This window comes from Salvelinus fontinalis, chromosome 28, assembly GCF_029448725.1.
Source record: "Salvelinus fontinalis isolate EN_2023a chromosome 28, ASM2944872v1, whole genome shotgun sequence".
NCBI lineage: Eukaryota > Metazoa > Chordata > Actinopteri > Salmoniformes > Salmonidae > Salvelinus > Salvelinus fontinalis.
The window spans coordinates 18,020,505-18,048,475 of NC_074692.1; the positions used below are offsets into that span (position 1 = coordinate 18,020,505).

General features: G+C 41.5%; 1 protein-coding gene across 1 annotated transcript; it reads left to right on the forward strand.

The window, feature by feature from the left end:
• The first annotated feature begins 5,426 nt into the window (after nt 1–5,426).
• LOC129826306 (hyaluronan and proteoglycan link protein 1-like) lies at nt 5,427–27,493 on the forward strand. The gene is made up of 4 exons (XM_055886877.1): nt 5,427–5,676; nt 20,681–21,052; nt 23,504–23,806; nt 25,015–27,493. The coding sequence occupies exons 1-4, from the start codon at nt 5,577–5,579 to the stop codon at nt 25,302–25,304; spliced, it is 1,065 nt and encodes a 354-aa protein (XP_055742852.1). The 5' UTR covers nt 5,427–5,576; the 3' UTR covers nt 25,305–27,493.
• Nucleotides 27,494–27,971: the final 478 nt, after the last annotated feature.

Genomic DNA, 27,971 nt, shown 5'->3' on the forward strand with positions numbered 1-27,971 from the left:
ATACACGGAGGGAAAGTGTCAGTAACATGTAACATGCATGCCAGTCTTTTCTGGCTCAAATTTGAGAAGACATTGACTATCACTATTGGTCTTCATGCGAGGTATTGATGTGTTGAAGGTACCGAACTGTCTGTTCAAGCAGTTGGCACACAGTTCGGACACTCATCCGTACAACAGAAGACATGCAACCAGTGGTCTCTTCACAGTCCCCAGGTCCAGAACAGACACTGGGAAACAGAGCCATGGTGACTACATGGAACTCTCTGCCACCCCAGGTAACTCAAGCTACCAATAAAACTGTAACGTGCGCTGAGAGTCGGGAAGCAAGTTCAGGGACTGAGTGTTTCAATAAAATAAATGGAACGTAATATAACACAAGAAACACTAACAACACACAAACATGAAACTGAAACAGAAACAATGACGCCCTGGGGAAGGAAGCAAATGGAGTGACATATATAGGGAAGATAATCAGGGAAGTGATGGAGTCCAGGTGAGTCTGATGACGCGCAGGTGTGCGTAACGATGGTGATGACGGGCAGCCTGGTGACCTAGAGGCCGGAGAGGGAGCACATGTGACAAAAAACAGTTAAAAAACCTGATAAACAACAGCTTGCTACACAAAGGGGACTGTGAAGAGACACAGCCATTTTCTATATATTTTTTTGTAATTTGTACTGTACTCTGTATTAGACATAGATATTGTGTGCATGTACTGATATGTACAATAGGCTGTGTGCGACATTTAAAATGTATGTAATTCAGTCCATGACTAATAATGTTCTGTGCTATGTATTATGTCACGTTTTCATGTGGACCCTAGAAAGAGTAGCTGATGCTTTTGTAGCGGCTAATGGGGATCCCAATAAATACCAAATGAAGCAGTCTTTCAACAGTACTGTGTTAAAGGCCAATTGCCAGTGATTAAGTTCGAAACACTAGCTAGGTTCCATCCAATTTGCGACAGATTTTCATGAGATTTGTCAGGACCCGGTGCGAGAAACAGTCACTAATAATCAGCAGAACCCAGAAGATGAGGCAGACACAGCAGTGCTAAAGATGGTGGTTTAATAAAAGAACAAGATCTTCAGGCAAAGAATATATATTCACAATGTCCAAAATAAAGCCAAAAGGCAAAAAATTGATATCTTCCAAAATACAAAGAAAATCCACAAAGTGGTAAGAACAGCAAGGGAAAAAACAAACCTCAAAAGACTAATCCAAAAAACACAAGAACAAAACCAGAGAACCTCTGGAAAATCCAACAAGAGAAAAAATATGTTCACAACAAGGCTTGGGCTGGGGCTGGGTGCTAACATACAAACACTGAGCAAAGAACTGAGGAACACACAGGGTTTAAATACTAACAAGGGAACGACATACAGGTGCAAACAATAATTAGAGCAAGGAAAAAACAAAAGGTTCAAAAAAGGTGCAATGGGGACATCTAGTGACCAAAACTAGAACAGTCCTGGCCAAAACCTGACAAGATTATTATAAAATCTGCATTATTTAATTTTTTTGCATTTTCAATAAAAACAGATTTGTTACAGATTAAAGGCTGTGCATAATGACGTAGTGCACATAAAAAAAGTTATGTGCCAAATATAAAATGTAAGTTCAATGTGTTTCATTTGCATTTTCCAATTTATCGATTTACTGTTTTGTCACGCAAAATGTTAGGATAAATGGCACACTTGCCCAATCTGGTTTTCATGCATACAACAGTTTGTTGATAAGGTTGACAGGTTAGGTTATATTATAAGATGTATAAGATTCTTATTTGTTATTTGGCAGCTAAACACTGATCATCATGTCACATACAGATTAAAATCTCAATATTTATTGGAAAGGAGCACCAAGCTCATAACCTTGCACTTTCAACACCCTGTGAAGTTCATCATTTATTTAATCTGTAGTTAAATAAACAGTGCATGCTTTTTCAAGTTGTGTTTAGAGGACACCACAATGTAGAATCTCGGATCTATCAATACTTGCCCAAGATATCGTTTACCCCGCAATTTGTCACCAAATTCCTTTTACCGACACAAAACGATCCCACCATGTCGAGTAAGCAAATTGTCTGTCGACATTTCTGAGATTGTATTGATACTTCCTGTTTCCATCACAGCTGTCGTGATTTTTTTTATATGGTACGACTGAACTTGCATAAAACTATGGATGGAAACGTGGTTAAACCTTGAGAATCTAAGCCTAAAGAGGAGGACATATTGAATATTCAAGACACATTGAATACCAGATTCAAACATGAAAAACAGATCGTCAAAACATTTATTAAAAGGAAGTTTGTGTTAAAGTGTCTGTCCTATACCTGAGAGATATAAGAAAGAATAGGAAATTATTTACCCATATTTAACCCCTTATTTTTGTTGCACTAAACTACTTTCATATATACAGTAATCCCTCGTTTATCGCGGGGGTTACGTTCCGAAAATGACCCGCGATAAGTGAAATCCGCGAAATAGAATTTTTTTTTTTTTTTACAATTAGCAACTATTACATGTATACAAATACAGTGACTCACGTGTAGGCCGTTTCACTGCTCTTCAGACTGGGCCGCTGCATCCTGACTGCGCTCTGCAGTGTTCTCTTCTTCTGAAGCCCGCGGTGCAGGTGTGTTTGTTCGGGAGAAGAACATAGTGATAGGCAGCTGTTGTCGCTCTTTTTTCTTCTTTGCAAAAAGATCCTTGTACACCGACATGCCACCATCGATTACGTTGGAGAACTGTAATGAACGGCTCATCAAAGGGTCCCATTCCTCAGCTACTCGCTTAAGTTCAGTGGCCATTCGCACCATGGTTGCTAAGCGATGTACGTAAACATAACTGCACGAGACGACAAAATGATAGCACAATTCGTAGCATGTTTTGATACAAGAAGCGGGAGTGAGTTTTTAGCGAATCAGAATGCAGAGCACAATGCACCAAAAAAAAAAAAAAAATGCATTATGAAAATCCGCGAAATAGCGAATCCGCGATAAGTGAACCGCGAAGTGGCGAGGGATCACTGTACACTTCCAGAACTTTTTTGAAACTGGTACCGGGCGACTTTCTGACGAGTCTTGTGAGGCTTGTGGGTGTCCTAGATCAAAAAATGTACGTGTTCGTAAGAGTCTCCCCTTTCCATAGAGGGGTAATATTAGTTTGTAGCCCAAAACTGTTCGGACACTATAGACAGAAGTTGTCAGATCGGCGGTACTAACTTCAGACGAGTCCTGTAACGCTTGTGGGGGAAAGTAAAGCACCGTTTGTAGGCTACAGAAGTTTCCGCGATGTCTCATGGTCTGACAAACACTGCTGTAGCTCAGCCACCTTCCATCTTAGATGCGGAAGGCTGCCATTGGAAAGGAAAACCCTTGGGAAAATCCGATTTTTATTTTTTTAAAGCATGGAATGCTAAAAGGAACCGAGAAAGCCAATAGTTGGGGAACGTCAGGTATCAGTTGTGTCCTCAAAGGTTGATTGTGTGTCCAAACACACTTACATGATTTTTCCCGTTGAAAATTTGAGTAAAACAATACTGTTCAAATCTGCACACATCCAAGATAAACTGATTCAATAGCATTGTAAGTTTGTATGCAGAATGGTGGGTGTGTTTGCTGGATCTACATTTGCCCTTGTGGTTTGTCTGTAAGTGTTTCTCTCAATGGGGGTGAAAATTATCACAATCATAGCGGTGCTTGCTTTGATTAGAGGAAAACACTATATAGACTTGTATGTTGAGGTGAAATCCCCCAGTGGTTACAGAGCCATTCATTAGAGTTACTTACCAGCCTAGAGCAGGTATGTAGAGCTCATACGATCTGCCAAACATTGTCCCTGTAATTACTTCGGAATTGCTCAATCTTTAACTACCACAGGACTAGAATCTGTTGAAAGTATAGGCAACGGTATTCATCTATGCGATATTGCACCATACATTGAGTTCCCTTGCATTTTAGATAAAAACTTTACTAATCCTAACGCTGCCAACTTAAAGTGGATGGTTGAAGTTGCAACTGGCTAGCTTACATTCCGAGTTCCTATCTCTGCCATGAGACTAGGGGTTTATAGTGTTTATGCATCCCTCACGCTCATCTCTATAGTAAACTTATGACTTAAATCAAACCTTATGTACTATCTCCGGTGGATGGAGGTTTAGGTGTGGAAGATGTGATTAGCTGGGGCTTTAGTCTATACGACAAGGGCCCATAGGGTCTTCTGAGACAGGGGTGTTGTCACATCTCTGGGTGTTTAAAAAAATAGAGAGAGATAGAGAGAGAGACCGAGAGGAAAAAATATATAAAAAGGTTTGAATTTCCCCAGCTGTAACAACTCTTGTGATCGAGGGGCCCAGGGCACAATCTATGGTTTGTCCCTTCGTCCTAGTGCTGCCGTCACTCAAGGACCATCCGGACGGCTGAGAAAATGATTAAGACAGACCACACACTCCCCCTCACCCGCCATACCCCGGAATAGCCTAAGCAGCCCTATCGAATCAGTTTAGAAAGACCTGAAGAGGTTTCCAGATTAGAGCTTAAATGAGTCCTCCTCATTGAAGAGGGCACTATCTACGTATAGTGTTCCTATCTAGTCAGGTATTATTGCACACATCTGCCATAGAACAACTTTAAGTGGCAGGAAATGAAAATAGGCTTTCACTGTACAGAGAAGGTTAGACTGAGAAACCAAAGAAAGGAGGAGATTAGGGGAAATAAAGAACATTAAGGCAAGGAGAGGGATTTGCAGTGAGGTGAACTTTGGGAGCACTGTACAGATTTGCAGCCAGGCAGGTTTTAAGGTTCTTGTATCATCACTGGATGTAGAAATAAATGAAATATCAGCAAGGGCAGCAAAGAAAGAGCAGGTAAAATCACATGAAGGGCCTCACACACCCCAACACAAACCCCAGGCAGGTGCAGTCTCTATTTAAGATGATGCTCTCCCCCCTCTCAACTGGAAAGGTGCTTGGATTTCAGTTGCAGAGGTAAAACATTACAGCAGGACTTACAGCCATAGTAAAAGTACTATAATAGTTTAGGTTGTGCTGCAGGCTCGCTACAAAGAACATGGAAGAAGCAGCATTGTGGTCACAGGAACAAAATGATCACCAAAAAGCAGAAAGTAATTCAAATGAGTGGAGAAAGGTGTTTTTTGCTTTGGAACTGAATGGACACAATACAAATATTTGTGAATATGTTTCTTTGTTCAGTGGACTCTCCTGAGGGACACTTTGAGGACAGTATAGTGTACCTTTTCTGCTCCTTGGGGAGACCAGCGTGGAGACACCTAACATTGTGGGGAGGTGGAGGAGAGCCAGCATGATGGGCTCTCTCCCTCTGAGGGGGAGTGGTCTCAGCCATGCTGGGCTACAATAAAAGGCACTTGTGTGGACCTCTAAGGAGCCCAAACTTTCCAGTAGCACTACCGGCGGCTGCTGCACCAGGGTTACTGGCACACTTCAAACAAAGAACTCTTGATTCTGATACATTTGCTACCTAGCAAATTAGTGTGACATTTCATTTAGAATTTCTTTGCATTTCCAGTGAAGAGGCCCCTTGGTGTGAAAAAGAGAAAATGATAGCTCTGCTTTGCACCGCTTTGCTTTCTCTGACCCTGGCCAGCAGTGTGTACAGTGATACCAACAGCACTGCTTCTGCACCAGTCTACGCAGCAGGTAAGTGTGTGTGTCTGTGTGATGTGTCTCTGTGGGTTTGTGTGTGTGTGTGCATGTGTGTGTCTGTGTGATGTGTCTCTATGGGTTTGTGCGTGTGTGTGTGTGTGTCTGTGTGTGTGTGTGTCCGTGCAGGGGTGTGCATGTGCATGCCATGAGGCCTCAGTAAAGTGGGGACCATAGACTACTATAACAGCAGGGTCATTATAGTGGTTGGTAACAGAACCCTCTCTGGGATGCCATTCACAGTCTGACTCACCACTGACTAACGGTTTACGGCTAGCCACTGGCTGGGCATAAATCAGCCTGTCAGTCACAATGGCTTGCTTCCACACATCACAAAATAACGGTTTTACACTGCATATGGACCAAACTACTATTTTTAGAAGGAAAATGTGACCGTTTTCATTGTAGCTCAAATTGGGTTCTAGTTCAAAATTGTTTACAGATAAACTGTAGATAATTGATTATTATGTCTACAAATGGACCACTTGGCCTTTTTGTTCCTTTACAATGTATTTATTAGGAGGGAGTGAGAAGTGGAAAATTGGAGGGGGATATTTTCATATTGCACCTGCTCAAGCTACTTAAATAGCACCTGTGGCCTACACCAAATACTGTGAGATATCTTACTGCCAAATGCAATACTACAATACAACTGAGAAACATATGGTTCTAGCTCAAACTAGAGTCTCAATGTACAAAGTGAAGAGTATTTTAATTAATTTGTCCAGCCCTGTAAGCTGACTCAGGGGATTTGAGTTTCAGCATGTGTTAGCTCTATCAGGGTAGAGAGAGAAATCCTGGCAAAAGGCAAACAAATACACTTCCTCCTGTAGATGAGATGCTGCTGTTCTGTCTGTCTGTCTGTCTGTGTAAACGTTTGTTCTACTCCTGTGGCCTGATGATGTCAGAAGTTTGTGCGTGTTTATTTGTTTTATTTCACAATGATTTAAAAAAGGTAGGCCAGTGCTGTGCTGTGCGTGACACAACACACGTAACTTTTATGCACTCAAGAAATATTCAAGAAATATTCTATCTCAAGGCCATCAGACTGTTAAACAGCCACCACTAACATTTAGCGGCCGCTGCCAACAAACTGACTCAGCTCCAGCCACCTTAAAAATGGGAATTGATGGAAATTATGTAAAAATGTACCACCAGCCACTTTAAACAATGCCACCTAATATAATGTTTACATACCCTACATTACACATCTCTTATGTATATGTATATACTGTACTCTATATCATCTACTGCATCTTGCCATCTTTATGTAATACATGTACCACTAGCCACTTTAAACTATGCCACTTTATGTTTACATACCCTACAGTACTCATCTCATAGGTATATACCGTACTCTATACCATCTACTGCACCTTGCCTATGCCGTCTGTACCATCACTCATTCATATATCTTTATGTACATATTCTTTATCCCATTACACTTGCGTGTATAAGGTAGTAGTTGCGGAATTGTTAGGTTAGATTACTTGTTGTTATTACTGCATTGTCGGAACTAGAAGCACAAGCATTTCGCTACACTCGCATTAACATCTGCTAACCATGTGTATGTGACTAATAAATTTGATTTGATTTGATTTGAACGTTGCACCCACCTTTTAGATAAGAACATATCTGCCATGTCAACCATCCAAATCAAATAATTCCACGTGTCCGTCTGTCTTCATAAACGTTCACTACATAATGTAATAGGCTACGTGAGTTAAAGTTTATGGCAGGGATCATGAACTAGATTTAGCCGTACTCGTTTTTTTTTTTTTTTTTAGCAGATGGTCGGGGGGCTGAAAAACAATTACACCTTATTTTTAGACTGCAAATTGACCACAAGAAGCCCAAACGGATATAATAATTGACAATGACATAATCATTTCAAACCTTGCTTACATTTGTATATGATCACGTGTCCTTCTATTATCCGTGGGGATACTTGGAGTTGATTTCCTACTGTTTTTACAGGCTTTCATGTCCAACAATGAAAAAAGAAAGCAATGAAACATTTTTTGGGGGGGGATTTGTGTTTTTTTTTTTTTGCTCAGAAAAATTGAGAGCCAAATAAAACCACCCGTGGGCCAAATTAACCACAAGTTGGGGAAACATGTTATATGTGGTAATCAAATGAGGAACACTGCAGCTGTAGATTGCCAGTAATAATCATTCATCACGTATACTATACAGTATATCATCAATACACAACTTTCAGGAAGTAGGGTATTTAATGCAAAAATGTTCACTCTTTTCTATTTTATAAAATTATCACATTCTCTTTCTCGCTCAAAGAAGGCAATTTGGCCCTGGCTTGCAAACGAAATATCTTGCATCATGCTGTAAATGATTGTCATTCGTCTACCGATTTGTAAATGTAGGCAATTAATAAATGTTGGCCTAATAATAGCATATTTTAATATAGCCCAATAAAAAATTGGAGAGTGTGTATAAATCGCATTTCGATAGATGCACGCATCACTATTCTATTATAGCCTATCTAAAAAATATTGTAAAAAAAATATTGTACAGGCATATGTTTCCTGTCAACTGGCTACTGTAGGAAAGTTACAATCTAATGAAACAGTTGTTACATAATTTAGATCATGAAGTGGACGTTATATTGCACATTCAACACTAACTAGGTGATCCCTCTTATTTTCCTAGGTACACGTATATTACCGTCGAACAATGGATGTAGGGTCAAAAGCATACGACAACATAACACGATGGACAATGTTGATTGGCAGGTGGAATGATGTCCAATAGGATTGCAAGGTAAAAGTGGAAGGTGGGATCAGGTTGGCTCCCTTTTCCCTTGGTTGGTAGAGACTTCAGAAAATAGGAAATTGTTACCCGCACCATAAACATGTATGTGGGGGCGAGTTGACGTTTGTGTGTATCTATGTATGAATGTGAGTGTTTGTCAAATCAAATCAAAAACATACACATGGTTAGCAGATGTTAATACGATTGTAGCGAAATGATTGTGCTTCTAGTTCCGACAATGCAGTAATAACCAACGAGTAATCTAACAAATTCACAACAACTACCTTATACACACAAAGGGATGAATAAGAATATGTACATATGAATATATAGATGAGCAATGGCCGTGCGGCATAGGCAAGATGCAGTAGATGGAATAGAACCGTATATACATATGAGATGAGTAATGTAGGATATGTAAACATTATTAAAGTGCCGTTATTTAAAGTGACTAGTGATACCTTTTATTTAGTCCATTTATTAAATTGGCCAGAGATTTGAGTCTGTATGTTGGCAGCAGCCTCTCTATGTTAGTGATGGCTGTTTTAACAGTCTGATGGCCTTGAGATAGAAGCTGTTTTTCAGTCTCTCGTACATGCATGCGTGTGTGTGTGTGAGAGTGTGCCTTGGTCACAGCTATGCCTGTTAACTCCATCTTCTTATTGATTCAGGCTAGCTGTGCAGAGCTGTAGGATGTTGTAAAGGATAGGATAGCATGTCTCGCAGGCCTGGGTCGGTGTGGTTTTTCACTCAACGCTACACATGTAGTTACAGCTGTGTAACATACTCTCTCTCTGTGTACATACTGATGTAGGCTTATAGGCCAATTAGTGACTATTCAACTTGCTCGGTTGCTCCTTCAACATCTGAAAGACCACAATTACACCGAGTTAACATAAGGTTAGGATAACATTATTCAACTTCTGTAGACGCCGAACATACAGTATATGCCGCATGGCAACGTTGGACCGTTATGATGTTACTGTTCATTTATTCCATTGTGATGTTACTGTTCATTTATTGCCCTACGTTGCTACACTCTCAAAGACACAGCTGTTTCCAATAGCGCAGTACTGTAAGCTTTTATGGAGTGAGAGAGAATTGTGTACGATGGTAGAAATGGCAGTAGGTCTTGGCTTCTGCTGTACTTTTTAATTGTCACGCACATGCGTTCATTTACTTATTCTCTCCTCTCATTTTCACCCCACCCTTAACAAAATATGTGGGGGGGGGGGGGGGGGGGGGATGGTTGGTAATGGTTTAATGAGCCGTTTCTATACGTTACATCTGACAATTAGGGGGAACCCTTGACCCCACAGAAATAGCCTTATATAAATAAGCTAAGGCTTGATATATGACAGACAGAAAAAAATATTTAGCTGCTTGCCAAGTTTAAATACACATGCAAAGCTGTCGCTTTATGAGTGCAGTGTATATTACTTGGGGCCACATACACTCAAGGGGAATATATCTCCACTGGTAACTCAGGTAGCTGGGACAGGGGTAAGAGAGCAGTCTTACACTCACATCTCTACTGAAATTAGGCATTTCTGGGTATTGTTCACCAATATATCTTTACATTGGCATCCTTTGCATCTTTTTGTACAGAATCTGTCTGTTCTTGATGTTTCTGTTCTTGATGATGCATGTGGCCAGTCTTTGTGCTGTATGGGGTATCCTTGTACAGGGTTTTTTAGTTTATGTTCAACCGCACAGTGTTTCCTGGTAGCTATGAGATCTCTTATTTGTACCATGTACACCCCATCCCCAGCCTCATATGTTCAGGGATTATGAACCTCAGCCAGTGGCTTACGAGCGCTAGAACAATGTTTCTATAAATCAGACAAACGAGGTCTTTATTATTTTGCCACGTAGCTGTTGAATAAGAATCGGAAATGTTTAGGGATAAATCCTGGATGGCGTCACATCTGGCCGACTGCTGTTGACGTTGTCATGCGCTCCCGGTTTGATGAGGAGTGATTGTGTCATTCTGGGCTTTCAGTTTCCAATGAAACTTCACTCAACGGCTTCCCAAGTCCAGAATTTATGAGGCAGAGAGAAGCTGTGAGTCATAAGCCAGTGACAGAGGGAGAATTCATACAAAGATGCTGGGCCTCTCCATGAAACTCTCCATGCCCCATTCTTTTAAGAAGTGTGATTTTTTATTCTGCCTCGTAAACCCTTTGGCATGCGTCTGGTGCGCCTGCCTGCTTGCCTGCCTGCCTGCCTGCCTGCCTGCCTGCCTGCATGGAGGCGAGGTGTCTGGGTGGGAATGGAGGGGAGGGATGGTGGTGAGTGAGTTGCAGCCCTGAGGAAAGGAAGGAAATGAAAGAGCAGTTAGAGATATAGGGTGAGATTACATTTGTCAGGCAGCACAGCTTCTGCTCATTAAACCCCTCTGCAGGATAGCGTGCAACTGATAACGTATAGGCCACTCTATTAAGCTGAGCCACGTGTCGACTATTTGCTTCGTGTACATGGTAGAATGGGGTTTAGAGAGGTTGGGTGAAAAGCAGGGGTGGAGGAAGTTGGGGTGTGGGGGAGAAATGATCAGAGCGGAAGGCTGTTGACCTGGAGTACCTGGTAGTGATTCCTGCATCTGTAAATGGCACATGTGGAAAAGGTTTTACCCATTGAAGAGAGGGCAGAACCATTTTCCAGTCATGGCTTTGGTGTGGCTCAAGGAGAAGCTGACAAGGACATAAAAAAGAGGAAAGGAAGGCGAGAAAGCGGAATAGAGAAACCAGGAGAGACAGTCAGACACAGAAGGGAGGAAGGGAAAGCGGGAGAGAGAGAAGCATATTATTTTGTTAAGCTTACACACTGGCTAGGATGACTGCGGACACTAGTTAGTAGCTACTGATGTAATTTGATCACTAACCAGGTATCTTTCCAACCTTTTTATGAGTAAAGTACATGTCAGATAAAAACATGTCATTACAGGCCTATTGGAAACAGAACGTTTTTCCGTAAACTTTCCAAATGTCGACGAAACAAAATACACTAGACAAGGTGGCATCTTTTTGTGTCGGTAAAATTAAGAATGCGAGAGATGTCGGTGGAAACGCTTTTATGCACAATATTGTTGTGAAGGGTCTGGAGGTCAGGGAGATTGTGGGAACTCACATGGAAAAGCATGCAGTTTATTAGGATACAGACAATATAAATGATGATGAACTTCACAGGGTGGTGAAACTACAAGGTGATAGCTTGATTGTCCTTTTCAAAAAATATTGAGGGTTTTTATTCTGGTAACATGATAATGGATGCTTCGTTGCAGTTTGAAAAATAAAAATAATTGTGCTCTTTTGTCCATAACAATAATCTCATCATATAGGCCAGGTGTCTCCAACAAGTCGATCGCGAGCTACCGGTAGCTCGCGACCACCTTTGAGTAGCTCGCCAAACAATTCCGAATGTACATGGAATTTATTCGCCGAATACAACTGGTGTAGACCTTACAGTGAAATGCTTAGTTACAAACAATTAACCAACCATGCAGTTTTAAGAAAAAATAAGTGTTAACCTGTCTAGGATCAGCGTGGCGCTAGCGGCACACCCCCCCCCCCCCCCACTGAAAAACCAGTGCCGCGAAATTCAAAAAAAATATTTTTTTAAAATATTTAACTTTCACACATTAAAGTCCAATACAGCTAATGAAAGACACAGATCTTGTGAATCCAGTCAACATTTCCGATTTTTAAAATGTTTTACAGGGAAGACACAATATGTAAAGATGTACATCTATTACCTAAAAACACATTAGCATAATCCACCATCTTTTATTTGTCCACCAACACCAGTAGCCATCACCAATTCGGCTAAACTAAGATATTTATAGCCCCTAACCAACAAAAAAACTCATTAGATGACAGTCTGATAACATATTTATGGTATGGGATAGGTTTTGTTAGAAAAAAGTGCATATTTCAGGTAGATGGCATAGGTTACAATTGCACCCACCGTCACAAATGGAATAGAAAAACTACTTAGAGCAACGTGTTTACCTACTTACTAATCATCAAACATTTCGTAAAAATACACAGCATACACGAATCGAAAGACACAGATCCTGTGAATACAGACAATATTTCAGATTTTCTAAGTGTCTTACAGCGAAAACACAATAAATCGTTATATTAGCTTAGCACATAGCAATTAGCAGCCCAGCATTGATTCTAGCCAAAGTGAGCGATAAAAGTCAACATCGCCAAAAGATATTAATTTTTTCACTAACCTTCTCAGAATTCTTCCGATGACACTCCTGTAACATCACATTACAACATGCATATACAGTTTGATCGAAAATGTTTATATTTAGCCACCAAAATCATGGTTAGACAATGTGAAATGTAGACAAGCTGGTAAAGAAAAAGTCCTTGCGCCACTTAGACAGTGATCTACTCTTATACATAAATACTCATAAACGTGACTAAAAAATATAGGGTGGACAGGGATTGATAGACAATTTAATTCTTAATACAATTGCGTTATTACATTTTTTAATTTATCCTTACTTTTCAATACAGTTTGCGCCAAGCGAAGCTACGTCAAAAAACATGGCGTCCTAAGCCACTAAAATGTTTCGACAGAAACACGATTTATCATAATAAAAATGTCCTACCTTGAGCTGTTCTTCCATCAGTATCTTGGGCAAAGGATCCTTTCTTGGGAGAAATCGTCTTTTGGTGGAAAGCTGTCCTCTTGCCATGTGGAAATGTCAACTGCGTTCGGGATGAACTGAAAAGCGTGCCCAACTTTTCACATCGTTGCAAAAATAAATGTCCCAAAATCGCACTAAACGGATATAAATTGCTATAAAACGCTTTAAATTAACTACCTTATGATGTTTTTAACTCCTATAACGAGTGAAAAGATGACCGGAGAAATATAACAGGCTAAACTAACGCTTGGAACAGGTGCGCGCCGGTGTCCTCTAGGCTCATGACGCAGCTCCCAAAGAATGACTAGCTTCAGGGTTTTTTCATTTGTAGGGCCTGTGAACGCGCAATCGACCCCGTTGGAATCGTCATCACGTAAAGGCATCCAGGGGAAGACGTAAGAAGTGTCCGTATAGTCATAGCAACGACAGTGCCCTTATAACTGACTTCAGAAGAGTGGCCAACATTTCTCAAATCTGACTCCATGTCAGGGAAATTGCTGTAGAATGGGCTCTGTTCCACTTAGAGACAAAATTTCAACTCCTATAGAAACTATAGACTGTTTTCTATCCAATAATAATAATAATATGCATATTGTACGATCAAGGATTTTGTGGGAAGCCGTTTAAAAAATTAGCCAAATTAGCATAAATAGTCTAAACAGCGCCCCCATCCCCAACAGGTTAAGAAATATTTACTAAATAAACAAAATAAATAAATAAGAAAATAGAAAAATAACAAACAATTAAAGAGCAACAATAAAATAATAGTAGCGAAGCTATATACAGGGTGTATCGGTACTGAGTCAATGTGCGGGGGCACCGGCTAGTTGAGGTAATGAGGTAATATGTACATGTAGGTAGAGGTAAAGTGACAATGCATACAGTAGATAATAAACAGAGTAGCAGCAGTATAATAATGGGGGGGTCAATGCAAATAGGCCGGGTAGCCATTCGGTTAGCTGTTCAGGAGTCTTATGGCTTGGGGGTAGAAGCAGCTAAGAAGCCTTTTGGACCTAGACTTGGTGCTCTAGTACTGCTTGCCGTGCGGAAGCAGAGAGAACAGTCTATGACTAGGGTGGCTGGAGTTTGACAATTTTTAGTGCCTTCCTTTGATAATGCCTGGTATAGAGATCCTGGATGCCAGGAAGCTTGGCCCCAGTGATGTATTGGGCCATACGCATTACCCTCTGTCGTGCCTTGTGGTCGGAGGGCGAGCAGTTGCCATACCAGGCGGTGATGAAACCAGTCAGGATGCTCTCGATGGTCAGCTGTAGAACTTTGAGGATCTGAGTACCCATGCCAAATCTTTTCTGTCTCCCGAGGGGTAATAGGTTTTGTCGTGCCCGCTTCACAACTGTCATGGTGTGCTTGGACCATGTTAGTTTGTTGGTGATGTGGACACTGACCTCCCTATAGGCTGTCTGGTCGTTGTTGGTGATCAGGCCCACCACTGTTGTGTCATCAGCAAATGTAATTATGGTGTTGTAGTCGTGCTTGGCCGTGCAGTCATGAGTGAACAGAAAGTATAGGAGGGGACTGAACACACACCCCTGAGAGGCCCCTGTGTTGAGGATCAGTGTGGCGGATGTGTTGTTACCTACCCTTACCACCTGGGGACGCCCCGTCAGGAAGTCCAGGATCCAGGTGCAGAGTGATGTGTTTATTCCCAGGGTCCTTAGCTTAGTGATGAGCTTTGAGGGCACTATGGTGTTGAACGCTGAGCAGTAGTCAATGAATAGCATTTCTCACTCGCTAGATGAGCAATTAAAAATAAAAATGATGAAACATAATTTGGGAAAACAATCACTGATTATATAGATTTTAAAGGGGCAGAAAACATAGTGCACTACTTTCTCTTGTACACTAAGGACCCGGGGAAGAATTGCAGGGGAGAGGAGAAGAGAACAATGTGCCTCTTTGAAAGCTAGAAATAAACTAGTAGCTCGCAACGTAATTTAAAAAAAAACTAGCTCTCATGCTAGAAAAGATTGTAGACCCCTGACATAGGCTACATTTAAGTCATTTTAGCAGACGCTCTCATCCAGAGCGACTGACATTTAACCTTTATTTAACTAGGCAAGTCAGTTAAGAACAAACTCTTATTTTCAATGGCGGCCTAGGAACAGTGGGTTAACTGCCTTGTTCAGGGGCAGAACGACAGATTTGTACCTTGTCAGCTCGGGGATTTGAACTTGCAACCTTTCAGTTACTAGCCCAACGCTCTAACCACTAGGCTACCCTGCCGCCCGGGCTATACCTGCGCTGTTGGCTAGTGCAAACGTTCCAATACCAGAGTGGGCACACGCGCTATATAAAGCAAAAAAAATGTGTGAGAAATCCACCAGTAGAGTTGAAAATGAGATGGAAACCCTTTTAACTTGTATTTTTTATATGGTACATGGGAATTTAACTGCAAAAAGTAGTTTCATGTGCACTACATCATCACGCAAAGCCTTTTATCTACAAACAAGACAATTTGATGGAAACACATATCTGGTGAGAAAATGTGCATATTGTTTTTATGGAGATTTTAGAATATTCACATTTAAATCTGTCACCAATTGGATGGAAATCTACAGTAGCTTATGACTCGAAAGGGGACTTGGTTCTTACCAAAGGCTGCTTTATTCTACGAGCATACTCTGCTCAAAGGGGAGGGGATGTGAACATCCTGCTTTGTTTGAGAACATTATGTACGGTAACATATAGGCAGTGGTGTAAAGTACTTAAGTACAAATACTTTAAAGTAGTTTTGGGGGAAATCTGTCCTTAACCTTTTTTTTTTTTTAGCAATTACATTTACATTTGATACTTAAGTAAAACAAAAACTTTTACTCAAGTAGTATTTTACTGGGTGCCTTTCACATTTACTTGAGTAATTTTCTGTTAATAAACCTTTCACGAGCCTCTACCCCGGTTTCGGGAGCACCCCCCCCCCCCCCCCCCAACACTGATTAGCATCGCTAGCATAGCGTCACAATTAAATAGTAGCATCTAAATATCATTCAATCACAAGTCCAAGACACGTAATGAAAGATACAGATCTTGTGAATAAAGCCACCATTTCAGATTTTTTAAATGTTTTACAGGGAAGACACAATATGTAAATCTATTAGCTAAACACGTTAGCAAAAGACACCATTTTTCTTTGTCCACCATTTTTTCTCAACACCAGTAGCTATCACCAATTTGGCTAAACTAAGATATTGATAGCCACTAACCAAGAAAAAACCTCATCAGATGACAGTCTGATAACATATTTATGGTATAGGATAGGTTTTGTTAGAAAAATGTGCATATTTCAGGTATAAATCATAGTTTGCCATTGCAGCCACCATCACAAATCTCACCAAAGCGACTAGAATTACTACAGAGAGCAGCTTGTATTACCAATTTACTCATCATAAAACATTTCTTAAAAATACACAGCACATAGCAATGGAAAGACACAGATCTTGTGAATTCAGACAACATTTCAGATTTTCTAAGTGTTTTACGGCGAAAACACAATAAATCGTTATATTAGCATACCACATATGCAAACGTTACCCGAGCACTGATTCAAGCCAAAGAGAGCGATATCGTTATCATCGCCAAAATATATTAATTTTTTCACTAACCTTCTCAGAATTCTTCAGATGACACTCCTGTAACATCATATTACAACATACATATAGAGTTTGTTCGAAAATGTGCATATTTAGCCACCAAAATCATGGTTAGACAATGACAAAAGTAGCCCAGCTGGTCAGAAAATGTTGTGCACCATATTAGACAGTGATCTAGTCTTATACATAAATACTCATAAACTTGACTAAAAAATATAGGGTGGACAGCGATTGATAGACAATTTAATTCTTAATACAATCGCGGAATTACATTTTTTAAATTATCCTTACTTTTCAATACTTTTCAATCCAAGCAAATCTATACCTAACAAAATGGCGGAACGTGCGTATAACATTTTTCTACAGAACAACGATTTATCATCTTAAATATTTCTTACTATGAGGCGAACTTCCATCAGAATCTTGGGCAATGAATCCTTTCTTGGGTCTAATCTTCTTTTGGTCGAAAGATGTCCTCTTGTCTGTCGAAATGCCCACTAACGTTCGACCGGGACCCCGAAACGTGCCCGGCTCTTCAAAGAGCATCACATAGAAATGCCTCAAAATCGCACTAAACGGATATAAATTGCTATAAAACGGTTCAAATTAACTACCTTATGATGCTGTTAACACCTATAACGAGTAAAAATATGACCGGAGAAATATTACTGGCTAAACTAACGCTTGGAAGGAGGCAAGTCGGATGTCCTTAGCGCGCCACGCGCAGGCAGCCAAAGGAAGTTACTTCCGGTATTTAGTGTTTTATTCAGCCCTGATTGCGCAATCGACTCCATTCAAAGCGTCATCACGCACTGACACCCAGGGGAAGACGTAAGCAGTGTCTGTTTCTCCATAGCATTTACAGTGACCTTTAAACTGACTCCAGATCAGTGGCCAAAATGTTTGAAATCTGACTCCATATCATGAAAAGTGCTGTAGATTGAGTTCTGTTTCACTCAGAGACAAAATTCCAACGGCTATAGAAACTAGAGAGTGTTTTCTATCCAATAATTATAATAATATGCATATTGTACGAGCAAGAATTGAGTAGGAAGCCGTTTAATGTGTTGAGCAAATTATGCTAATGCGAAACAGCACCCCCTATAGTTGCAAGAAGTTAAGGTATCTTGACTTTTACTCAAGTTTACCAATTGAATACTTTTTCCACCACTGCATATACTACAGGAAATGCTTATTTTACTCTTACTCTCGATCATATAGACAAACTGTTTGTATTTTAGCCATGCTTGTATAGTTCATTGAAGTGTGATTTGTCAGCACCATATATTTAAGAAGAGGCTGATGTTTGGTGACCATTGGCTGCTCTGTCCGGCCCGTGGGGCTGTATATCCTGGGGCTCTACATACAGCTTTATTGGTTGCGGCTGCACCAGTGGTAAGTGGGTCATGGGTCAAGTGCATCCATCATGTCCCTGCCTGGGCTCAGTGGACTGTGTGTAGGCAACCACTGGGTGGGGTCCCAACAAAGCAACACTCTCATAAAGGGCCTGGAGGTCAGGGAGATTGTGGGAACTCACGTGGAGTGACTGATAGCAGCTACCTATCTGAACTGAAGGGTGGCCTGGTTAGGAGGGAGGCCAGGAGGGAGGGAGGATGGGAAAGAATGATGATGGCCATAACGCGAGGGAAAACGTGTCTGTTTGCAAACCGTATAGTCACCTTTTTTTGTAAATCCTGAATAGTAGGATGCCCAACTCATGTTTTACACAAGTCAGCTGGGGCAGGTGAAAGATAAACGTTTCATATTGAGGGTTAATGTGGAGTAACGTTGAATTTGTTAACTGCCAGAGCTGGTCATGGTATATAGTTTGGTGAGAGCTAGGTGCAGATTATTTGCAGAGGAGGGAGACTGGCTGGTTCCCAAAGCTGAATCTATTTAGGACTGAAGGGCTACTTTGATAATATAGCTGATTGGCCACTACAGAGAGGGGAAGAGGGAGTGTGTGTGTGTGTGTGTGTGTGTGTGTGTGTGTGTGTGTGTGTGTGTGTGTGTGTGTGTGTGTGTGTGTGTGTGTGTGTGTGTGTGTGTGTGTGTGTGTGTGTGTGTGTGTGTGTGTGTGTGTGTGTGTGTGTGTGTGTGTGTGTTTCTAGGCAATGTTGAGAGGGGCATTTTTCAGAGATATTTTACTGCTTTTTTGCATGCCAATCAAACACATGCAAAACCATAATTATTGAGGGCCATCTTGATTCTTGTAAAATTGGATGTCCTCGCACATCAATCTTTAAAATCAATTCATTACTCAAAACATTAAAAGATGTGACACGTCTGAACTGACACAAGTAATTAAAAGCCTTTAAGGATCCGCCCCTTTTTTTCAATTTCTCCCCTAAAATGACATACCCAAATCTAACTGCCTGTAACTCAGGCCCTGAAGCAAGGATACGCAAACACTTTGACATTTGTGGAAATGTGAAAAGAATGTAGGAGAATATAACACCAATAGATATGGTAAATAGATATGGTAAAGGAAAAAAAATATGTTATTTTGTATTTTTTGGTACCATCATCTTTGAAATGCAAAAGAAAGGCCATAATGTATTATTCCAGCCCAGATGCAATTTAGATTTTGACCAGTAGATGAAAGCAGTGTATCTGCAAAGTTTTAGACTGATCCAATGAACCATTGCATTTCTGTTCAAATTGTTGTATCCAAACTGCCCAAATGTGCCTACTTTGTTTATTAATAACTTTTCATGTTCAAAACTGTCCACTCTCCTCAAACAATAGCATTGTATTCGTTCACTGTAATAGCTACTGTAAATTTGACAGTGCAGTTAGATTAACTAGAATTTAATATATCAGATATGCCTATGTCTGGGAAATTTTCTTGTTACTTACAACCTCATGCTAGTCGCATTAGCCTATGTTAGCTCAACCGTCCCTTGGACGAAGTTAACTTCTTCTGGCTGCAAGCCCAACGTCGGTACACTTATGACAACAGCCAGCTCAAGTGCAGGGCGCGAAATTCAAAATATATATTTTTTTAATATTTAACTTTCACACATTAACAAGTCCAATACAGCATATGAAAGGTACACATCTTGTGAATCCAGCCAACATGTCCGATTTTTAAAATGTTTTACAGCGAAAACACCACGTATATTTATGTTAGCTCACCACCAAATACAAAACAGGACAGACATTTTTCACAGCACAGGTAGCATGCACAAAGCCAACCTAACTAACCAAGAACCAACCAAACTAACCAACAAACAACTTCATCAGATGACAGTCCTATAACATCAGGTTATACATACACTTATGTTTTGTTCAAAAATTTGCTTATTTAGAGCTGAAATCAAAAAAAACTAAATTCAATAATCTGATTAAACTATATTGAAAAAACATACTTTACGATGATATGGTCAAATGTATCAAATAAAATCAAAGCCGGAGATAGTAGTCGCCTATAACGGCAGCTAAACAGAAGGCAAATCCAAGTCCCTCTTCGCGCTCTCCAGAAAACCGGAAATGGGGGACACGTCATACAAAGAGCTTGTATTCCACTTCAGACCAAGATAAACACTAAATTTCTTCTCTCACCGCCTCTTGACATCCAGGGGAAGGTCTATGAAGTGCATGTATACTAATACGTATCATGCCCATTTATAGGCAGGACCTAGAAGAGAGCCTCGATTTCAGACTTTCCACTTCCTGGTCAGGAAGTTTGTGCCAAATGAGTTCTGTTTGACTCACAGATATAATTCAAACGGTTTTAGAAACTAGAGAGTGTTTTCTATCCAATAGTAATAATAATATGCATATTGTACGAGCAAGAATTGAGTACGAGGCCGTTTGAAATGGGCACCTTTATCCAAGTTACTCAATACTGCCCCTGCAGCCAGAAGAAGTTAATACAACTTTGTTACGTATTCTACTGTATTCTTCTGATGCTTTCGTAAATCTTGACTTACTCACCTTTTCTTGTCCTTCCCAGAGACTGAACTTGGTGATCAGAACCGTGTGTTTGCCAGTCGCGGCTCCAACATCACTCTACAATGCCGGCTCCACCGCCAGCATGGGACGTCTTTCGGCCGCATGGGCATGAGGATCAAGTGGACCAAGCTGTCTGCGGATGAGTCACTGGAGGAAGATGTGCTGGTGTCCATGGGCTTCCACAAGAAGAGCTACGGCAGCTTCCTGGGCCGTGTCCGCCTGCTGGAGGCCGACGATGACGATGCCTCACTGCTCATCAACGACGTGTCCCTGGACGACATGGGAAAGTTCCGTTGTGAGGTCATTGATGGCATGGAGGATGTCATTCATGAGGTTACCTTGGAGGTGCAAGGTAGTGTAGGCTACAGCGATGGTAAATCATTATCTTTTTACTTCCTTCTCAGGGTCAGCGATGGCCATCTCATTACATCCTCCCCGCACATCACGTCACCACCCTCCATTTCATGTTCTCTTCACTGTTGTGTCTTTATGGTGTTGTTATACTTTTGTTACCCTGTAAATAAGGACAGGAGGTTCATGACCCGACCCATAAACTACTGTCTGGTAGAAATGAATGGTTTCAAGACCAGAAGCAGGAAATAATGGTTTCAAGACCAGAGCCTGTTTCCTTATTTTCAACACCTCACCACCATTATATTGATGTATGTGTAGAAAGACAAAAGACTAAAAAAGAAGAGAGCTTTTGTTCATTTTCCAGAGTCCGTGCTGATTATATTCACACAGCCTTACACTGCAGTACATGAAAACACATTTTCCATCTGAACTAATCCCACTCCGCATCGATTCTAACATCCTCCTTGCTCATACAGTACTATTTGCATAATCGTGAAAGGAGTCCTGTACTTCCTTTTTAATATGTGGCACAAATACAACCTTTTTGTTTTGCATTCCATTCATAAAACTGAGTCAGCCTGACTCTATTGAATACTATTACACGGTCATAGTTCCCATCTGGGCCAAGACCGCCTGAGCAGATTTTGCTCCAGGTTAATAAAAGGGATCTTGAATAGACAACAGCTAGCTAGCTGGCCATAATGAAAACAGGCTGGAACGACTGTCTATTGTTAACATTGGAACGAAGTCATGCCCGATGAAAAGCCTCTGTGCTGGTTGTGATTTCCCCTCAGAGTAATCCAATTGAATGTTGTCTTGTGTGCAGCTGTATACATCTGACAGTCAAGCACTCAGCTAGCACTAGGCTACCATGGGATGCAGGCTTGTGTAAAAGATGAAACTACAGACGCTGATGTAACAATCTAATGTGTTACAGGGGATTGTTTCTGCTTTATCGGCTTTTAGTTGTTTCTAAACCACCAAGGGCCAAATGCAACCCTCTCTGTTAGCTAGCAGTGGCACAAAGTACAGTAACAAGGGATGAAGAAGTCCAATTCAGTGCTTTTTAATATTTTTCCCTTCATTTAACAAGGCAAGTCAGTTCAGAACGAAATTCTTATTTTCAATGATGGCCTAGGAACAGTGGATTAAGTGTCTTGTTCAGGGGCAGAAGGACAGATTTTTACCTTGTCAGCTCGGGGATTCAATCTTGCAACCTTTCGGTTACTAGTCCAACGCTCTAACCACGAGGCTACCTGCCGCTTTCCAAGAACATTGCATCTCCTAAACAGTATGTCAACAATCCCTACAGCCAAACGATAGCCACCTTTCCCTCACAACACTTTACATTTTAGGCATTTAGCAGACTCTTATCCAGAGTGAGTCACAGTAGTGAGACACAGTAGTGAGTCCATACATATTCATACTGGTCCCCCATCATGGGAAGTTAACCCACAACCCTGGCATTGCAAGTGCCATGCTCTTCCAACTGAGCCACACTGGACTAAATTTCACACGTACAAGGGATCACATTTGTTTGTAGGCCGGACACACATAAAATACTGGTCAGGACAATAGAGTGGGCCAGCAAAGTCTGAGTCAAGATAATTAATTCAATTACATAACCATAACACGTAAGGGGCTGTTTTATGGGTGTAAAATCACATAACTGGACCACCAAATGATTGACACCAGAGGTTCCATTTGCTGTACACAGTTGATGATTGTGCTTTGTATTATAGTGCTTTGGAGTCTTGTTCTGGCCTAACATATTTGCTAGCTTGGCTGTTACAGCCTAATTAAAACGTAAACAGCGTGAGATGTATCTCCCTTCCCTGCTGAGGGGCAGAATACCACATAATTAATCAGTTAGCGAAGTCTGAATCCTCTCTGCAGCTCACCATGAGCTGCAGGACCAAGAACAGCAATAGCTTACACTCACTAACATTATACTATCAGATCGTATGTCAGAAACCCCCAATCCCTCATGGCTGGTCCAGTCTAGACCCAAGGACCACACACATTCTTCATCCTACTGGCTGGCTGGGTCTGCAAACCCACAGGAGGATGAGTGTGTAAGACATAAATCCAAATGTATCTGTATTCAGATGGACTGTATTGTGTTAGAATAACATTCCTCTCCTAGAGTATGCTGTGATATACCGTGTTTTATGTGTATCTGTATGTTTTAATTTACGGTAGATTTCCATGAACTGTATTTATATAACATGCATAACTATGCAATGGGTTTCTATCCACTGTGGTGATTCAATTAAAGACAAAAAAGAAACATTCACGTAAATACACATTCCAAAAAGTGCATGTCATTAAAAGGATAACAATCGATTCGCTAATAGTTGTCTTACAATAGAATAGTGAGTTCAGTTGGCATTTTCCTGAATGGGTGCTCCATTTAGCCTAAGAGCCAAATTAACTATGATATTAACACCAGCGCCTTGCTCATTCCCAGGTGTGGTGTTCCCTTACTCCCCACGGCTGGGCCGATACAACCTCAACTTCCACGATGCTGAGCAGGCTTGCCTGGACCAGGACTCTGTGGTGGCCTCCTTCGACCAGCTCTACGAGGCCTGGAGGAGTGGCCTTGACTGGTGCAATGCCGGTTGGCTGAACGACGGCTCCGTGCAGTACCCCATAACCAACCCCAGATGGGCCTGTGGAGGAGTCAACTCCGGTGCTGGCCTGAGGAGCTACGGCCAGCGTGACAAGTCCAAGAGCCGTTACGATGTCTTCTGCTTCACCTCTGCCATCAACGGTGAGTTTGTGTCTGCTTTATGTGGTTGTTTTTGAGGTAGTCATTGGACATGCAGTATCTATAATTTTTTATTTTTTTATCTTTTAAAAATGTAAATAATTTGTTTTACCCCCTTTTTCTCCCCAATTTCGTGGTATCCAATTATTAGTTGTTACAATCTTGTCTCATCGCTACAACTCCCGTACGGGCTCGGGAGAGACGAAGGTCAAGAGCCATGCGTCCTCCGAAACACAACCCAACCAAGCCGCACTGCTTCGTAACACAGCGCGCATCCAACCCGGAAGCCAGCCGCACCAATGTGTCGGAGGAAACACCGTACACCTAGCGACCTGGTCAGCGTGGACTGCTCCCGGCCTGCCACAGGAGTCGCTACTGCGCGATGAGACAAGGATATCCCTACCGGCCAAACCCTCCCTAACCCAGACGACGCTAGGCCAATTGTGCGTCGTCACATGGACCTCCCGGTCGCGGCAAGCTGCGACAGTGCCTCAAACCCAGAGTCTCTGGTGGCACAGCTAGCACTGTGATGCAGTGCCTTAGACCACTGCACCACCCGGGAGGCCCCAGCAGTATCTATTATTTGAACAAAAGTAGTAGAAATAGATAGACATACATTACAGTAGGGAATAGTTTGGCCAGCAGCATACCACCCTGCATACCACTGCTGGGTTGATTCTGAAGTTAAGCAGGGTTGGTCCTGGTCAGTCCCTGGATGGGAGACCAGATGCTGCTGGAAGTGGTGTTGGAGGGCCAGTAGGAGGCACTCTTTCCTCTGGTCTAAAAAATATCCCAATGCCCCAGGGTAGTGATTGGGGACACTGCCCTGTGTAGGGTGCCGTCTTTCGAATGGGACGTTAAACGGGTGTCCTGACTCTCTGAGGTCATTAAAGATCCCATGGCACTTATCGTAAGAGTAGGGGTGTTAACCCCGGTGTCCTGGCTAAATTCCCAATCTGGCCCTCAAACCATCATGGTCACCTAATAATCCCCAGTTTACAATTGGCTCATTCATCCCCCTCCTCTCCCCTGTAACTATTCCCCAGGTCGTTGCTGCAAATGAGAACGTGTTCTCAGTCAACTTACCTGGTAAAAAAAAAAAAAAAAAATATATAGTTAATCAGCATATCTAATTGACCTCTCTTTAAAATGAGGCAACCCAACCAAAATACTCTGTTTTCATTTGGCCGTCTTCCCCTCTCTGACCTCAGGTCGCTTCTACTGGCTGGTGCAGCCCGACAAGCTAACGTTCAACGAGGCTGCTCAGGCGTGCCAGGATGATGGAGCTGAGATCGCCAAGGTGGGCCAGATGTATGCTGCATGGAAGCTGAACGGCTATGACCGCTGCGACTCTGGCTGGCTGGCTGACGGCAGTGTCCGCTACCCCATCTCCAGACCCCGCAGGAACTGCAGCCCGACAGAGGCGGCTGTGCGCTTCGTGGGATTCCCCGACAAGAAGCAAAAGCTCTTTGGCGTCTACTGCTTCAAGGGCCAGCAGTGAAGAGGAAAGGGCTTAGCCCTGGGCACAAAACTTATATAACCCATCAAAGAAAAACACCAACGACAACAACAACACCAATAAACAGATGATGCATGTCGTTGCATCAGCTCATTACCTTACCAATACTGTGATAAATTGTTTTTATGAATACTGTAAAATCTCATTTTTCATCCTGCAATGATCCAAAACTATTTTGTAAGCTGAAACAAGCGTTATTCCTTAACATTTTCAGTCATGTAATATGTCGCTCATATAATATAGCAATACCATTTTTAGTTATACAAAATGTTGGTCATATAATAACACAGCACTACGGTTGAAATGGACTGGATGAGTTACATCTTCTAAGGGCTAGATTCAATCAGATCCGCTTTAGCCATATAGCGGTTGTTTTGGCGGTGTTGGAGGTGGAACTGCATTAGAGCTGTCAAATCGGTGAGCAGCTGGTCTTGATCATTGTTGCAAAGCCACAACCGTCCCACTCACATTAAAATTGTAGGCTACATAGAAATAATGCTCTAATTAAAAATCATTCAATGAAATGAGGATTTCTATCAAGGTTCTAGATCACATTCCAGTGTTTGAACCTGGAAACTAGGCTACAAGGGATTTCTCTTAATTCTACTCCGTGCAGCCAATGGCAACATCCTCTTTAGGTATAATGCCAGGAGCCACTTGTGGATTTGACAGCTCTAACACAGTTCCACCCCCAACACCGCCAAAACAACCGTTATGTGGATGTCGGCTAAAGCAGATCTGATTGAATAGAGCCCTAACTAACATGTACTGAGGCCTATCTAGCAGCTTATGAGCTAAATTGCATGAACATAATGACCACTGTTTGACTATGGCAGAAGTCTATTTCAGTAACACTTGCACAGTAATGCTACCACAAAAAAAATGTAAATATATATTTCAATCCGAATCTGGAGTGAATATTCATCTGAGCAGAGGGGCATTTCACAAAGGAGATTCAAGCTAACATTCCTGAAACAGCAAACTAGGATGTTGTTCCAAAGTTTCAGAATTTCAGAAAAGTTTGCTACTAATTTCACAGACCCTAATCTCTGAAAAACACCTTGTATTGATGCTTTTATTTTAATGATACCTTTCTCTCCTCTGTGTCTAAAGACTTCCCCCTTACACCTCTACTAACAATTCTTTGGGGTGCTTTTCAACTTTATTAGCTGTGATCCGACATGAAAACATTTCTGTTTAAGGCATAAAATGAACGCGTGCCGAACTGTCACTCACTCATCATAGCTAGTTTAAATCAATAGCCATACAGAGCAATTAGTGTTACTAATATACCTTTTTTGTTTTCATTATCTTTTTCTAATGATCATTTTATGTCACTATGTGTGGCATATTGCATCTCTTTCGAGAGAAAGACATACTCCACATACCTGCCCCTCACACAAATTTCAGCTAAAAGTCAGTGTTGGAAAAATCTCAGCCTACTATAGGCCTAGTGTTTAAACACAATGACCTAGCCATCCACTCACAGCCAAGTGCATATCAGGATTGCAATACAATTGGAGTGAATCCTTGCAAACTAAGCGGAACTCTGATATTGGTATTTAACAGCAGTACCGAGACAGCTGTATGTCTGTAACACTGGAATGGCAGCCAAATAGGGATCCATATTGACAAACTGCTGCTGGTGCAAAGGATTAGGGTTGACTGTAAATCATCACCGAAGTTACGAGCTGCAAACAAAGGGCTTACATTACACTTCTCAGAGCATGCAACCCCCTTTAAGACCCCGTTGCTAGTGTGCGACAGTGCCTTAAGCCAGGTGACCATTTTGGGTGATCCATCCAGGCCACCGAAGACCTGCTTTGAGAACTGCCAGTTGTATAAATCAGGCAAAATGACGTTGACGCACAAATAAAAACGCAGGGTCTGACTTAAATCCTGGCTTGAAGAGGTTGGTCCAGTCCAGACTCGAAGATCAAACCAGTCACAAAGTATTTCAAAACAAATATCAAGTGGGAAAAAAGAGAGACTAGAAATATTGCATCTGACTTGTGGTCTGTATATGTTATTGCTTGGTATTCTCTTAGCATTAGAATAGTAATGGGCCCCTAGGACATGCAGGAGGTCGACAACTGAGATCTGTGTTGACTGAAATCACAACCACTAGCCTATGGAAGCCAATATTTGCCAATAAAACTGATCATACAATTTATGGTGGTCAACTTTCTTTTTTTTGTGTGTTGTATTTCGGCTTACCTTTTTCTCTTTCCTAGATCTGGCATTGACATAGGTAGCATGTGGTCATTTTGGTTGAACCTGGTTTACTAACTGCAGTTAGAGAAAATACACTGTTAAATAGACTGATACACATGCACCTGTGGAGGAGGAGATGCACTGCAGTACTTAATGCACCTGGTGGCCACACCAGATACTGACTGTTACTTTCGATCCCCCCCACACACACACACACACATTGTTCGGGGACACATTGTTCAATTTCTGTTATTCCAGTCACATGTCTGTGGAACTTGTTCAAATGTATGTCTGTTATATCATGTTATGTTCATACAAATATTTACACAAACACGCAGTTGAGTTTACAAAAGAGAATGATATACAGTGCCTTTGAAAAATATTCCGGCCCAATGACTTTTTCAACATTTTGTTACATTACAGCCTTATTCTAAA